Below are 16,628 nucleotides of genomic sequence, written 5' to 3' on the forward strand. Positions count from 1 at the left end.
GCTTTGCATTCCCACACTGGGGGGAGACACGCTTTCAAAGATAGCAGCCTCATTGTGTGCTAAAATGTTTCAATCGGTGAGGCCAGCATCATCCTCCAGATTTGGGTGTTATTGAAATCAGTCCAGCTGTCAGAACATGAAAGCATCAGTAATCATTAGCATCAGGAACTCCTCAAAACAACCTGTTGAGTCACTTCCTGTCCCATCCCTCTGATACGCCACCCTCGTCCCCCCTCTCACTTCTCAATTTGTCTTCAATACCCTGCTCAACTCTGCCTCCAAAATATATTTCATGACAACTGTCTTAGTACCTGGATAGATAGATGGCCACTAACCTGTCATAGTTCATATCCACCTACGCATTTGTTGCTTCCATGGTTCCTACAAGCTGTGAGCTCAAGTTATTTCCTCTCTGGCATTTCCCCACTGCACTCTGTATACTCTATGTCAGGGGTGGGCAAACTTTTTGGCCTGAGGGCCACGCTGGCGTTCTGAAACTGTATGGAGGGCGGGGTAGGGAAGGTTGTGCCTGGCCCCACACCACCTATTCACCACCTCCCACTTCTTGTCCCCTGACTGCTCCCAGTATCCCCTCGCCCCTAAGCACCCCCCAATTCAACCTCACCTGATCCCTGTCCGCTGATTGCCCCAACCCCTATCCACACCCCTGCCCACTGACAGGCCCCCCCAGGATTCCCACACCTATCCCCCATCCCCCGTTCCCCATCCCCTGACTGCCCCTGTGACCCTCTGCCTCTTATCCAACCCCCCCCACTCCCCGCCCCCTTATCATGCAGTTCACGCCATTGTGCTGCCCAGAAGGAGCTTGCAGCCCCGCCACCCAGAACACTGGCAGCATGGCAAGCTGAGGCTGTGGGGGAGGGAGGACAGCAGGGGAGGGGCTGGGGGCTAGTCTCCCCAGCCTGGAGCTCAAGGGCCAGGCAAGACGGCTGTTGTTTAGAATCACAGAATATCATGGTTTGAAGGGACCTCAGGAGGTCATCTAGTCCAACCCCCTGCTCAAAGCAGGACCAATTCCCAACTAAATCATCCCAGCCAGGGCTTTGTCAAGCCTGACCTTAAAAACCTCTAAGGAAAGAGATTCCACCATCTCCCCAGGTAACCCATTCCAGTGCCTCACCACTCTCCTAGTGAAAAAGTTTGCCCACCTCTGCTCTATATCCATCTTCCCTTTTTCCACTACATTACTGGCACTAAACATGTATGAAAAGTGTAATTTCAAGTGCTTTGTCTAACCCAGTTTTCATTAACTGAGGCAAATGAAAATCCATTATGTCCCCACTTTAATAGATGTCTCTGCTGGGGAGGGTCTCTTACTGCTATCCAAAACGTTTTTCTTTTTTCCATTTAGGAAGTGACATTGACAATATAACTTCCCCGTAGCTAGAGCGGTGCATTTATCTATCGATGAGCCTAATTAAGGGTGAAATTCCCTGAGTGAAGGCTCACTACCAGGCCTTCAAGCAAGATGTTAAGTGGTGCATATGTCTAGTGCTGACTCCTCCATGCTGGGGTGAGTTTCACCCATCCATGCATGGTAGGGTTGGAATATGACCTCGACAAGCTCCCACAGGGCATTCAGGAGCAGTTGGATTCCCCATCACCCCACTGCGTTGGTTAGTCAATCTTGGGTCCGTGTGTGTAGGACCAAGTGCCTGCTTCACGTCTATAAACCAATTTGAGCTCAAGGGAGGAAAAGTGGCACGTCTTGCAGTTACTCTCTGCAGCAGATGGGCAGGGACGAGACTTGGCCTCCAATCCCACAATGATTTGGCCACATGTTGCAATTTGCTGTCAAGCTAGCCCAGGCAGGTAAAACTGCTTGAAAATTTACCAAGAGAACAGTTTTCCATTGGACAATGCTGATTTCATGGTATCAAAATGATTTGTGGGAACAGACTGAACATACACCTTTCATCTCTGTAGAACAGGAATCGGGATGTGGCTGCTCATGTGTAAAGGATATCATGGGGAAGAGGTGAGTGGGCGGGTAAATGGGTAGACCGTGAGATGCCAGGTCTGAGCTGGAGGTTGGAGGTAGAGTTGTGTAGGACGTTGATGGCAAGGTTGAGGAGTGATATGGCGGTATTGTCAAAACTGAATTTTTAATTATACAGAAGATGTCAGCTTTTTGTTCTGATTTGGGATGAAAGGGAATTTCCAACTCTTTGTCTATTCCACCGGATGGACATTCTGCGTTTTGATCAGCTTGTACCCGGCAACAACTTATTATACAGAAATGCCCTGGAGCAAAGAGGTAGCTGGGAAACTGTTGTGCCTCTAAGTCACAACATGTCTTAGGACTATTCTAGCAGTTGTGCACCTTACAGGCCATCTTTTTACTGAGGACTCAGCCTAACACCAGTGTTGTGTGACTTACGGGATTTGATGCTTTTCTTAAAGCCACAGTTCCTGCAATCCTGTGATGACATGAAAATTTCAGCTTTCATTAAATGAAAGAAAAATATGTTTCATGCCCTTGCAACTCAAAAATGTGACTGCTAAAGGCTCAGAAACCAGAAGGCAATAAAAAGAACCCCCCACCTATTGCTTGTACAATCACTCTATTTTTATGTCAATCTCACAATTTTTTTGGTGACTGAATCATGTTTTTTGAACACTGGCAATACCACAAAAATCACAATCTAACTCTTTTCAGCAGGACGGGGGAGAAATAATCATGCTGACACCAAACCTTTATGATTTTTTTTTATTTCACATGGTTTAAAATACAATAGGAAATAAGGCTACAGTATATAAAAAATTCTCCATCAAAATGATGTGCCAGCATCAGCAATTAAAACAAAACCAATCCCTCCCTTAAGAATTCATTTCTGAGGAGAGATTTTTGAATTTTTTTTAAACACACACACAGACACATACACATCGCTACATCTCTAAGCTACCTCAGTTCTGGTTTGTTTTTTTTTAAAAAAAGCACCTGCTTTTTCCTCTTTTTTTTAATCTTGCTTTTAAATTTTTTTCACTTTTAAAAAATATAAATTATATGAAAATACAAGTTGGAAAATAGTTGAACAGCACAATATAACAATCTCTTTTTTTCTCTATGTTTATCAGCTTTAAAAAAAAACCATGTGTAAAAACAAAAACCAAAAAAAGACATGTTCTTTTACTGAGGCAGTTAATTCCTGGGGTAGTCCATTATAACACACATGTATACATATATTTATCACGTATTTAAAATTCTTTGGAATGCAGACAATAGCTCGACTGATGTTCTATAGACCCCATCAGAGAGACGCATGCCAAGGAAAGCACTTTTGCAGTGTTTAGAATGAAAAGAAACTCAACAAGCTCTAATAAGCCCATCAAGGTTACCTCCCAAACAGTGATGCTCAAAAAGTGCAGGGATTTGGATGTGTCCTAAATTTCAGATGCATATTGGAACCATTCTTTTTTGTATCTTGACACTGAGCTGGAAATCTGAGAGAAGGTTACTTTTCAGGCCAGTGATGAATCATCATAGAAATGTACGGCTGGAAGAGACCTCAAGAGGTCATCTAGGCCAACATCCTGTGCTGAGGCAGAACTAAATAAACCTAGACCATCCCTGACAGGTGTGTGTTTAACCTGTTCTTGAAAACCTCCAGTGATGGGGATTCCACAACCTCCCCAGGATGCCTGGTCCAGAGCTTATCTATCCTTACAATTAGAAAGATACTGCTAATATCGAACCTAAATCTTCCTTGCTTCAGATTAAGCCCATTACTTCTTGTCCTTCCTTCAGTGGACATGGAGAACAATTGATCACCATCTTCTTTATAAAAGCCCTTAGTATATTTGAAGACTATCATCAGGTCCCACCTCAGTCTTCTTTTCTCAAAACTATGTATAACTTGGTTCGTGTCCTGTTCAGATATACCTCAAGAGTAGACTCTCACAGAATGAAAATACTCTTCTGGCAGAACTGGGAAGTGTAATCGAGTGTAAAAAACTGATGCGCACACATACACTTGTGTGTATGTGATTCTAATGCACACAAATGTATAGGTGACTGTGTATCATCTTGTGTGTATTACAATCATCTACAAAACACGGCGAGAGCTGGGCAAATGCTGTAATGAAAAAATATCTGTATATATTTGTTCAATTTTTTTAAATGAATTCCCTTTGACTGAGGTCCCTTTTCATGATCTTTCCAGGGCATAATTTTACTGGAAGAAAGCTACTTTTAAACAAATGTTGCAGAATATTCCCAATAAGCACATTTCTGATGGCAAGTATTCAATGATACAAAGAATCCTGCCTGAGCATGGAGGGGATGGACTAGCTGACCTCTTGAGGTCTCTTCCAGACCTATATTTCTAGGTGTGTAAGAATGACATGCATAGAATTAAGCTCATCCAGTTGGAAAAAATGGGCCTATATCATGTGACTTGGGTCCTGAAGCACAATATGTTGGATATTAAGTACTTGCAGTGAACTACAAGATCAAGAATTAGTCATAAAAATATTTGGAATCAATTAACAGATTTGAGAAATTCACTGAATTAAATCTGGTTTAAATAGTTGACCAGGGTGCAACTCACCCCAGTCCAGAGGGACCAGCACTAGACACCAGTTAACCCATCAAAATAAGACTTATGCTGGATCTTTGCACAGAGGTGAATTGCAACCCCAGTGCATGCTCTCTTTCACACACATTCTATAGATATTGTGTGTATGTAGGTTAACCAAACTTTTTCACACCTCATAAAAGATGCAGTTGGAGGTTTAGGTGAAGGTACATATTTGGCCTTAACTTTATCTCATCTGGGTCACACATCCCTGTTCAACAGTCAACATGCATTTAAAAAAAAAAATCTGCAAATTTCCAGTGTATAAACAGCACACTGTGCTTTCTGTGACAGACTCAAGCTAGAAGGGGGGAGGGAGGGGAAGCAAACTGTGGGTCAAGTCACTACATGTCACCAAGGCTATTCTGTCTGTCGCTTCTGGCATTTACATGCAGATCAGATTGCAATCTGGATGAGAAAGGGTGATGAGTAAATTTGGCACAGCATTGGCAGGAGCGTGTTGGCAAAGATGGCGCCATTCATTTTGTAGCCCTTCTAGATAGCTTTGAGAACATATCTCTGCATGTTATGGAAACAGATTGCCTTGGGTAGAAACAGCTTAATACAGAAAATCTGCCCGCAGTCAACACTTGTGGAATGAATGCCTTGATCAGGTCTGTCAAAAATATTGGGGGTCAGCACATGAACCCCAGTCCCAATCATTCATAGTAAAGTAGTGGGGGAGGGATAGCTCAATGGTTTGTGCATTGGCCTGCTAAACCCAGGGTTGTGAGTTCAATCCTTGAGAGGGCCACTTAGGGAATCTAGGGCAAAAAAAAAAAAATAGTTGGGGATTGGCCCTGCTTTGAGCAGGGAGTTGGACTAGATGACTTCCTGAGGTCCCTTCCAACCCTGATACTCTATGATTATTGAATGACTTTCTGCTTGAAGTGAACTGGGGGACCCTGCACTGTGACCAATCCCAGGGAACAGCCAATTGCTGGGTGGGTGGGTTAGAAGGCAGAAAGAGGGCTGGGATGGTGGGACATCTGCCCTGGTCACTAACACCCTTTACAGGACTAATCCTGTAAATCAAAGGTGATGATTTAAGGTCTGGCTACGAACTGACACTGTTAACCTAAGGGCACTTTCTGTGGTTCTATGGAACTTATGAGCACCAAAAAACCTAGGAGAATTGTGTTACTGGTTGAGAATTTAAAGAGTCACAGGCTACTTATGCTGGTTTTATTTGGGACAAGTGTATTTCACTGGAATCACCTCTGATTCAAGGGGTTCTCTGCCTCCCTGGAAAACAGAGCCTGAAATCTTCCTCCTTATATACCTTCTAAGAAGCCCAAACTAACTCTCTGCACTCAGCTACCACCCCCTTTATCACTCAAAAGCTCCATCTAGATGCCTTCATCCGACTCAAAGTGCAGAGAGCAGCCTCACCCAGCCTTCCCACTACAGCACAGCCCACCATACACAGCTATGAATCAGTCACCTTCTGGACGGGCGTTTGACTTCACATATTCTCTCTTTGCATCTAGTTTCTAGCAGGGAGGAGCAGCACCTGGCCTACAGCAGCACAACATCAGCATCTTCCTTTGCTTCCTCCAGCTTGAGCTGAACGTCAATCCCCTTTTGCATTAGCCCTCCTTTCTCACTTCTGCAATCTCTCACCTGCCACAGCTGCCAGTCGCCCTTTGCTGAGGGTTAAAGGCACTGAATGCTCAGAATGCTAGATGAGAACTGCTCTTTCAGAAGGCAGATTGTCCTTTCTTCCTTCAGTGCATGCTCCTTCCACGTTCCTTCCATCATGCTTTCCTTCATCTGCACCAGTCCTCTCCGTATGTCGGGTGGGATCGGGTCTTAGCCCCAGACATGTATTCTGACACCTGGACTTCCCTGGCCCCATAGCCACCATCTGCCTTCAACATTCTTGGTTTAAACGCTCCACCCCCACCCCCAAATCAGCTTGCTACATTTTTCCATATGTTCAGCTTTACACCTACCGGCCTGCTAAGCCAGACTAAGATCTCTGACACGCAGGGCCTGACTGAGTTTCAGTCAAACAAAGCTTGCTTAAAAACAAACAGCCCGATATTCACAAGGCCTGAACACATGCTGTTCCTGCAGAATCCAATGGGAGCTCAGCACCTTTGTGTCAGGGCATCATCTTTCCATAGAACTCAACTGACAGCCTCCCATGGCTTCCTGCTTGACCCTGCCCTCCTATACCCCAGCACTCTGGCTACACTGAGATGGGAAAACAGGAAGCAAACTGGATGTTCAGACTAAATTCAAGAGTGTTTTTAGCAACTTTTAGTCAGAGCCCAGTTCTGCAGACCTGATACATAATCTCCCATTGTTCTGTTTCCCCTGCATTGATCTAGAAAGTCTCTCCACCCTCCCACTCTCTGTATTGATTCACCACAGAGCTTCGGAAATTAGTTCAGCCGTTAAAGAAAATGTATCCAGTTCAAATATTTAATACTGTCTTTACCCCAAAAAAAAAAAAAAAAGATATTTAAAGTCAAAAACCCAAATCCTACAGTCAGACTGGCAGGGATTTACCCATGTGGATCTGGTTTCAGAATCTGTTCTAAACATTTAAAACTCAGGGCCCGATTCTCCCTTTCACTTTGGAACTGATCCAGAATTAAAGCTAATGAGGAGTTGGCCGCTAACTTCTGTGGGATCAAATCCCACTCCTGGTGTACAGCGGGAGTACATCAGGAGTGACTCCTTTGAAGTCGATGGAGTTACAAAAGGCTAGGGAGAGGAAGATCAGGCCCTAAGGGATGTCTACACAGCAAAAAAAGACCCACGGCAGCGAGTCTCAGAGCCCAGGCCAGCTGACTCAGGCTCCTGGGGCTCACGCTGTGGGGCTAAAAATAACAGTGTAGACGTTCAGGCTCAGGCTGGAGCCTGGGATCTGAAATTTGGCAAGACAGGAAGGTCATGGAGCCCAGGCTCCAGCCCGAGCCCGAATATCCCGCGGTGTGAGCCCCAGTCAGTTGAGCCAGGCTCTGAGAATTGCTGCTCTGGGGAGGAGCTTGTTGTGTTAATATATCCTCCGTGTCTAAGCCGTACCCACGCACTCCAGGCTCAAAGCCTGATCCAGCAAAGCAGTTATGCACATGCTTAACATCAAGCACACGAATGGTCCCACTCACTTCAATGGAGCTAATCATGAGTTTAAGCATGTGCGTGCGAGTTTCACTGGTCTAGGCTTCCGTGCTCGGTATCCTGAGGGATTGCTCCCCATTGAGTCTGAGTTTCCATTTTGGATGTGCCTAGAATGGCTGACCGTACAGTACTGTAAGCAGCACTGGTCAAAAACGGAGGGAAAAATCATCAACATCCTTGTTTCACTTTTCATTGTTCAAAACTTTTCATGATTTTTTTCCCCTAACACATTTTTCCATTTTCCCTTCAGCACTGACTGTGTTCAAAATAGGAAAATGTCAAAACTGAACTACTTTGCTCAGCTTAGTCACTGGGTGGGATATTAAACAAAACAAACTAGCAGTTACTTCAAAGTGTTAAAAATATTCCTTTAAAAAAAAACCAAACACTTTCTGTTTTTGAAAATGATATATGAAAATGTCAACAACATTTTTGATACATCAGAAATTAAAAAACAACAACATGGTTTTGAAAATATGGCTGTCCCAAAAAGATGTTTTTAAACAACAACAACAACACCTTTAACAACAAACAATACAGCAAAGTGCATGGGACTCAATGCAAATGCAAAGCATCCTCTCAGCATTTCTGGTGGCTGATTTGCACTCATTTTCCTTCGCATAAGATTCAGAGATCATAAGTCAGAGCTCTACACTTCTCCAGTGGGGTCTACATAAACAATTAGTTTTTCTTCACTGTGATAAAATTCTCTGCTGGTATAAAAGAAACATACATACACACACAATATTACAAGACGGAGACCATCTTAGAGCTTAAGACTATTTAAAAAAAAATACTGGCACAAAATTTAATAAAATAAAATTTTAACAAATAATAATTAAAAAAATCTTGGTCCCTCCTTAAAAAAAAATCTGTTGTGTAACAGAAAAATAACCGACAGAAAAGCAAAGTAACAAGAACTGTTCTTGTTTTTTCCTATGTCATCCCCTCTCACAAAACAGAAAGTTCCACCTTCATTTTGCCCCTCCCATCAATAAAAGAATCAATCGCATAATCCTTAGGAGTCTTGTCACTTCCTGAATTGTCAGTTTGTTGTGCTGGTAACACAGTAATCAAGGGGATCTTTTCATTAATAATGTTTCCAGATGGTATGAGATGGGGAGGGTTTATTTTAATTTTTTTAAAGTGAGCTATATTTTTCTGGCTTCCTTAAAACTAAGAAATTCAACCCAAAAAAATCTCTCAGAGAACTTTCAAATAAAAAGTTCCATCTTTCTTCTCCCAACCAAATATTGTCAGATTCAGCCAAAAGCTTGACTTTGCCCACCCTCCTCTCCCCCATCAAAAATGTCAAATTTGAGTTGCTCTTGAAAAAATATAGATAGATATTTAACTGCAAAAAAAAAAAATGTAAGGTCTCGTCGAATCTCCAGACTGACACGACACAACCTTCCACACAGTCTGGCTGGTCCAATTCACTCATCAGCATCGGATTTGACGTCCAGCATGGCATGGAGTTCCTCAGGCGTGTAGCCCAGAAGGCTCTGCAGATCGCAAACAAAACGGTACACATAGCGCTTGCCGGCCGTCTTGTGGATGATGTTCTTGTCATAGTAGTAGCGAAGCCCACGACTCAGCTTCTCATAGTTCATCTTGGGCTTGTTTTTCCTCTTGCCCCATCGCCTGGCAACCTGGAAGAGGAGAACAAAGGTGAAGAAGGTCTCATAGATTAAGTGTAGATATTAAAATAAGTCTCTTCCTCCTGGCTTGGCTGCATGATAAAGGGCTGGGAGCTCCTGCCGCTGGGAGAGCTAATGGTGATAAGCTTTTTCTCCTCCTCATCATGAAGAATGGACTCAGGGAGCTGAGTGCCAGGGTTTGCAGAGGGCTAGCAGCTCAAACCCCTCCTGGGCTGTAGAAACAGCACCCATGGACTCTGCTGGGGGATCATGAAGTGGAAACAGATGAAGACAGGAGACGGGGAAGGGGATAATTTTAAGTTCTTTGGGGCAGTGGCTGTCTTTTTGTGCATTCAGCGCCTAGCATGCTTGGGGCCTGGTCCACGGCTGGTGGCCTCTAGAGCTGTGCAAATAACACTGAGGGGAAATAGTGTCGGTTAAAACCGAAAACAATTTTTTTCAACATTTTTGGCAAATCCAGAAAAATTGTTTTGGCTCCAACTAAACTTTTTTTTTTCTTTTACAACATTGCAATGTTTTGTTTCATTTTCAATCATTTAAACCATTTTGACTGTTTTTTACATACAATTAAAGGAAATTTTGAATTGAAAAATGGAAACGCTTCATTGGTCTCGGAATTATCTTTCTTCCTGATGGCAACGATTTGGTAAAAATGACACAAAGAGGCAACGCCTTTTGCTGTTGCTGAATTTTCATTTTTCACCAAAAAAACCCAACTTCGGTACAAAAGATTTCACCTAGCTTCTAGGTGCCACTGCAATACAATTCATAATTGCTCATTAATAATCAGACTTTCATGGGCACTCTCTAAACCATTGATTTTTCCAGAAAATATTGAGGGACCAACACCCTGCTACCTTGTCCTCCCCCCCCGCCACCACTCACACAGGATCATACTGACAGGACTTGTAGCACCCCAGCCATGAAGAGAGAGGACTTAGGTATTCTCCTAAGCATTTTCAATGGTCTCTGATCAGTTACAATGGGCCATACCTCGTCTGGGTCCGAGAGCTTGAATTCCCAGCCATCGCCTGTCCAGCTGATGAAGGATTGGCAGGACTTGTCGGTGAGCAGCTCCAGCAGAAACTGCCACAGCTGGATGGGGCCACTGCCTAGGAATGCAAAGAAGCCACAAGTTGTTAAAACAAGGTGAGCCAGGAATGAAACCGATGCAGATTTCTTTCCACCCATCCTTCTCCATGGGAAGACACATGCAAGCAGATGGATACAAAACGTGTTGGCTGTTTGTTAGTACAGAGAGCACCGGGACCTGTGACTCTGGTTCTGTTATATGCTTCACCCCCGACTCGGATGCCTTGAATTCCCTTTCTAAACTCCATGGATGCACTTGAGGCCTTCTTAGATTTCGGGTTCCTTGAGGCAAGGCCTATGATTTCCTCTGTGTTTGTACATTGTGCTTAGCACAGTGGGAGCGTGATCTGGGATGGGATCTTTGAGTGTGACCTTAATATCAGTTATTATTAATATTAAATAGGTGGTGTTCACTCTATACAAAAACTGACATCTCAGGGGCCTACAGTACCAGTCCGAGTGAAGATCTGAGCTGAACTGGCAGTTTGAGAGTTAACTTGTACAGGTAAAGCTGCTTCCTACTGTAGTCCGAGTGGAATGTTCAACCACTGGAATCTTTCACCTCAGAGTAAGTTACATAAAGAGGATTATTTCCTGACATTAAAGAGGGAGGCATCATTTTTCTGCCATCGAAGCACTGTCTTCGCTTACGTGCCAAAAAGCTCCCAGCCACTGCTCGAACTCCTACACTATCACACGCTGCCTCCTGACCTTCGCATTCTGCTTCATGACTGTGCACTGAGATGTGATAAAGGGGACATAGGTATGAAAATTATTTGGCCTCTCTCCAGGACATGTTGCTGCAGGAACCACCTACATAAACTCACAGAGAACAAGAAGCAACTCAATGGAGCCGGCACAGCTATTGCTGCAAGGAATAGGGTTGGCTGGGCAGGTGGGAAGCAGGAAGGCATTTCTGCTGAGCGCTGCAATAACATAACAGAATGGAGGGTAGGCAGAAGGTGGTCTCACAGGTTAGCATCTTGAATAATTCCAAGACTTAGAACTAGAGCCTCTCTGAGACTGGAGCGTGCAGGCTGACACGAGGGTCTTCTGTACTAAAGGTGTTTGTATATTTTCCAGCAGCATCCTACAACATTGCAAATGGAATCCCTCCTGGCCATGACATCCTGAAATCAGCTGGGCTTGAATCTCTTTGCACACTGCGCAGCTTGAAATCAGCAGAAGAGGAGAGCTTGCAATGGCCAACCAGCTCCTAGCTGGCCAGAAGCAATTTCCCCGGGTGATTGTTCTCATGATGTATCATCATGGATATGGAGGTGAAGGGTCTGTGGGTGAAGCCTCCCTTGTTATATACATTTGAGTCATAAAAAGCTATTTGTTTTCCAGCTCCTTGTCTCTAAGTGCCATATGGGTGCTAATTTTGGCTATCAGCTATTTGTCAAGAAGTGGCAATGCACGCGTGCATCTGCTGTCAAAAACCTCCCAGTGATCATCTTGTGAACTTTCCTGTGCTTTTAGTCCCAGCTGGCCCTGTATGATGTCCACTTGTCTGCAGTGTGCAAGTGGGTGGTTTTAAATCCAAACTGTCTCTTGCTGACTAACTTTTTCCATCTGTGTCAGGGATAACGATTCTGGGAGGAGAGCACCCCTCATCTGATCAGCTCAGAACAAACAAGTTGTTTCTCTACAGCCATCAGATTCCCAGGCATGCCAAATTCTCCTTGCCCCCAGAACTGATTTTCTCTAGGGTGCCTCAGCTGTACTTGGCTGAGGCTGGACAATTAATTAAAAAAAAACAAAAAAACAGAAGTACTTGTGGCACCTTAGAGACTCACAAATTTATTTCAGCATAAGCTTTCGTGGGCTACAGCCCACTTCTTCGGATGCTGTAGCCCATGAAAGCTTGTGCTGAAATAAATTTGTGAGTCTCTAAGGTGCCAAAGGTACTCCTGTTCTTTTTGCGGGTACAGACTAACACTCTGAAACCAATTAATTTAAAGGCACTGTACTCCCTGTCTATATGCATTGTATCTTACCATGCCTCAGGGCATCTGATTCCTACGCGCTAAAGCAGGGCTGATGCAAAATACATAGTGCATTGCCCTGAGAGATTGTGGCTTTGCACACTTTCCAGTAAGGCTTTCACTGGATCAGTCATATGCTGATTGACTCCTAAATACTGATCTCTTCTTTTCACTCATGTCCCAGCCAAAGCCAAAATGGATGCCCTCAAGCCAAAACCTGTCTGATTAGCACCTTTCATGTGGGGCCACACCTAGAACACTTTGTTCAGCTTTGGGCAACATATTTCCAGCAAGATACTGACACATCTAAGAGGAGATCAGAAAAGGGCAATGAAAATGATCCAGGGAATGACTTACAAGAAAATAATTCAATATATAAAGCTGGGTTAGGCAACAGCTAAGGTGAGGGAAAGGAGAACAGGCTGATAATGGCAATGGATGTAAGCCTCAGCTGGCGGAAGGGGTGGCTAATGGAACAATGGGATGAAGTTACTTGATGACAATTCACGCTGCATATCAGGATAAAATTCCTGCTGGTGGGAATCAGAGGATGCGGAATAATCTGCCAAGGGATGTGACGGATGATGTCCTATTGCTTTTAGAGTCATAGATTCCAAGGCCAGAAGGGATCATTGTGATCATCTAATCTGACCTCCTGTATAACACAGGCCAGAGATCTGCCCCCAAAGAATTCCTGCTGGAACAAGTGCAGATCTTTTAGAAGAAACATCCAAATTTTGATTTAAAAATTGCCAGTGATGGAGACATTTAAAACTATTGGAAACTAGACAAACTGCTAGTAGAGTGGGAACCATCCTGCCTGGTGAAGGGACATACTAAATGGGACCGAGTGTCTCTTTTCTGGCTCTAGAGTGCTGATCGCACTGTAGTTCCATCTTGGTGTAACCCCAGTGACTTCCGTGGAGCTACTCCTGATTTACTAAGGTGTGAGAGCACGTCGGGCCATGGGAAAACAAGGTAGGTACACTGCAAAAAAACTGCCATGGCAGCCAGTCTCAGAGCCCAGGTCTACGGCACCTCCGTCTGAAGCTCAGGAGCTGAGACCCACCCCGCATAGCAATAAACAGAACTCAAGCTCCAACCTGAATGGGAATGTCTACACAGCTTTCTTAGCTAGCATCTTAGCGTGAACCTTGTGAACCCAAGTCTGGGCTCAGAGAGCTGCTGCTTTGGGGATTTTTTTGTTAGTTTGTTTGAAGCATAGATATACCCTGATAGAGTCCTGACTATCTGCTAGCTAATACCTGCTCTTGCATTTTCCACTCAATGCATCTGATGAAGTGGGTTCTAGCCCACAAAAGCTTATGCCCAAATAAAGTTGTTAGTCTCTAAGGGTATGTCTACATTACCCACCGGATTGGTGGGTAGTGATCAATTTATCGGGGATCGATGTATCGCGTCTCGTCTAGACGCAATACATCGATCCCCGAACGCACTCCCCGTCAACTCCAGAACTCCACCAGGGCGAGAGGCAGAAGCAGAGTTGACGGGGGAGCGGCAGCCATCAATCCCACACCGCGAGGACGATCTAAGATACATCAGCTTCAGCTACGCTATTCTCGTAGCTGAAATTGCATACCTTAGATCGTTTCCCGCCCCCCGAGTGTAGACAAGGCCTAAGGTGCCACAAAGACTCCTCGTTATTTTTTCTTAGAATCTTGGTTATCAGTGCATTGATATGCAAACCAAATCCGGTTCATAGTATTTATCTTACCCCAGATATGAACACGAGAGAGATGACATTCTGCAAGGAAATATGTGAGCAAACTGCCCTCGGTGCGGCTTTGCCAAATATCGGCTCAGAGGATTTTGTTACACACTGTCTAGATTTGGTAGGGATTGAGCTACAACCACAATTCCCAGATCGCTACAATGGGGAAGCTCAGACAGGGACTTTGCAGCTGACTGTATTATAATGGGCTGATCCAGATGCTCCCAGATTTTGGGGATCCCAGCTTTGCTGCTCGAGCTTCTTGCTAACATTCTGAATTACAGCTTGGTGGGGTGCATGGGTAGAAGTTTAATTCATCCATCCATAGTATGTCAGCAAGGCATCATAGGTGGATGCTGTTGAGGTTGAGCAAAGTAAACAGATTCTAGCCCTAAGTAGACAACAGAGAATTCCCCTTGTGGAAGGAGATGTCCCAATGTCAAATGTATCAACTGAACGAGCTTCTGTGCCTGCCATCTTCACTGGCGAAGGGGAGGTGCTGGGTGTGAAAGAGGCAAGGCAAGAGAAGGCTAGAGCAGATGCCTTTACACCAATGCTCCAGTAGAGTAAGTTAGAGCAGCCCCTTAGCTGCTCTAACTAATGCTGGGCAGGCTGACACAGGGCTGCAGAGTAAAAAGAAGACGAGTATCTCCCTATCCTGTTGATTTCCCTTAACCTTTGATGCATGTTCCAACTAATGAGAGGGGCTGTAATTAAACATTCATTGAGACAAGTGATTGCCCTGGCCTGGCACACCACCAGGTCACACCAGCTTTAACGAGCACGTTCAAGGCTTTCCAAGCTTCCAGAGAGAAATTTCTCTAACCTTAGGCCAAGGAGCCCAGTGCAGTTAGCATGTTCTCCTCGCACTCTGCTGCCAGCTGGCATGCAGAAGTACAGGGAAGCCCAGCAATTTATCGCTGTAGGCGGCATGGAATCACATGGCACGGCATCCTGCAGGATGTTTTTTCTTTGCAGGAGCGAATGCTACCCAACGGCTAGTGCCGAGGACTAGGAGTCCGGCTTCACGGTGTCTATTCCTAGCTGCCCATTGGAGGATCAGTAGTCTGAAAACAAACGTGTTTACTGCGCGGCTAGCAAGCAGACTTCAGCTCATGCACGCACACACCGAGCCGCACAGAAGCATCACAGCCCTGCTGCTGCTGCTGGGGCGACACCTTCTTTGAAATGTCAGAGAGTCAACAGATGCAGGAGGCAGCAGGAACTAACACATGCTGCATGTCTGAGCCTGTGCGACAGAGCACAGCTCCAAGAGACTGCATTATCTGGCACCACCTCTCTTGGTATTTGCATCTCTTTCCTAGAGAAGATTCAATTGTTAAGGCAGAGGGCTATGAGCACTGAGGACGTATGGTGAACTGGACTGTACGTGAGTTATAGTGAGGAGAGGATCTGGGATGAGCACATTGGAGAATGAGGCTCTCATCTAGTCATAGAACAGGCATTAGTAATGGGTGAGATTTTCAAGTGCTTAAGGGAGTTACAAGCCCAGGAGCTGGGTACCTCACTCCCCAGGGCATTTTTTAAAATCCCACCCAATAATACTCAGCACCAACACGGCATTACATCTTCAAAGTGCTGGGTGGCGCAGGTAGCTAAGGAACATGTGTTTGTCCTCTGCAATCAGCACCTTCATCTCTCCAAGCACTCAGCACCTTATCCCTCCAGCTGCGCTTCTTGACCCATCTCCCACATCTTCTGTTCCAGCCTTCATCTTTCTTCCACATCCTGGATCCATCTAGCCAAGCAAGGGAGCAGTTACCAACCAAGGCACTGGGGCCCAGATCTGGAGTAAATCAACACTGCTTCATTGATTTACACCAAGAGAGGATCTGGCAGTTGATGTTTCTAAAAGCCAATTGCCAGTGGAATATTAAGAAGAATCATTAGAAAATGAGGTAACTTCAATCCTATCTGGAAAAAACTTCCTTCCCAGTGACACAAGCAGTCTCTGAAAATAGAGGAGCTCCCCAGCATCCCCCTGCTTCTGCCAGTCCTACAGTCCCTCCCGACCCATGGTTTCAGATTCTCAGCTGGTGTAAGTTGGTGCAGCTGCACCCCAGATGAGACACTGGCCCAGGGCGAGGCAGAACCTCCAGCTAAGATGCAGCCCTTCCCAGGAGGACCAGACAAGTCCCATGCACTGCTGACCTAGTGCAGAATATCCTGAGACAGATATCAGCCCTTGGACACGGATGCAAGTAGGGAGGGTGCAGATACAAGCTGCCTTTTGTGATGGGGTCATTTCAAACATATCCGGGAGCTTTCAGCCATGCCCGGAGGAAGGTTCGCTGAACCCACTCATTTTCATACGAGCCCTGGAAAGATGACAACCTCACACGCACACCACCCCCAAGGCAAGGCCTCTGAATTCTGGGGTTGTCCCTTGAGTGCAGCCTGATGA

At 45.0% G+C, this 16,628-nt stretch overlaps 1 protein-coding gene across 3 annotated transcripts in view; it reads right to left on the minus strand.

Annotated features, from left to right (window-relative positions):
• Positions 1-4,514: 4,514 nt before the first annotated feature.
• Positions 4,515-16,628, minus strand: part of ETS1 (ETS proto-oncogene 1, transcription factor) — a 118,680-nt gene continuing 106,566 nt past the window's right edge. For 2 of the 3 annotated variants that reach the window (XR_003997205.1, XR_003997206.1), the window contains 4 exons: positions 10,385-10,503; positions 8,248-9,382; positions 4,806-4,809; positions 4,515-4,527 (listed from right to left, as the gene is read on the minus strand). Coding sequence is in view for 1 of the 3 variants with exons in the window: in XM_030538251.1 (XP_030394111.1) it covers positions 9,167-9,382; positions 10,385-10,503 (335 nt within the window). In the remaining 2 variants the exon portion in view is untranslated. Of the gene's footprint in view, positions 4,528-4,805; positions 4,810-5,393; positions 9,383-10,384; positions 10,504-16,628 lie in introns of those variants that run through there. The other variant, XM_030538251.1, reaches the window with a different exon arrangement.

The sequence above is a fragment of the Gopherus evgoodei genome, chromosome 19, assembly GCF_007399415.2.
Source record: "Gopherus evgoodei ecotype Sinaloan lineage chromosome 19, rGopEvg1_v1.p, whole genome shotgun sequence".
In the NCBI taxonomy this organism is placed as follows: Eukaryota; Metazoa; Chordata; order Testudines; family Testudinidae; genus Gopherus; species Gopherus evgoodei.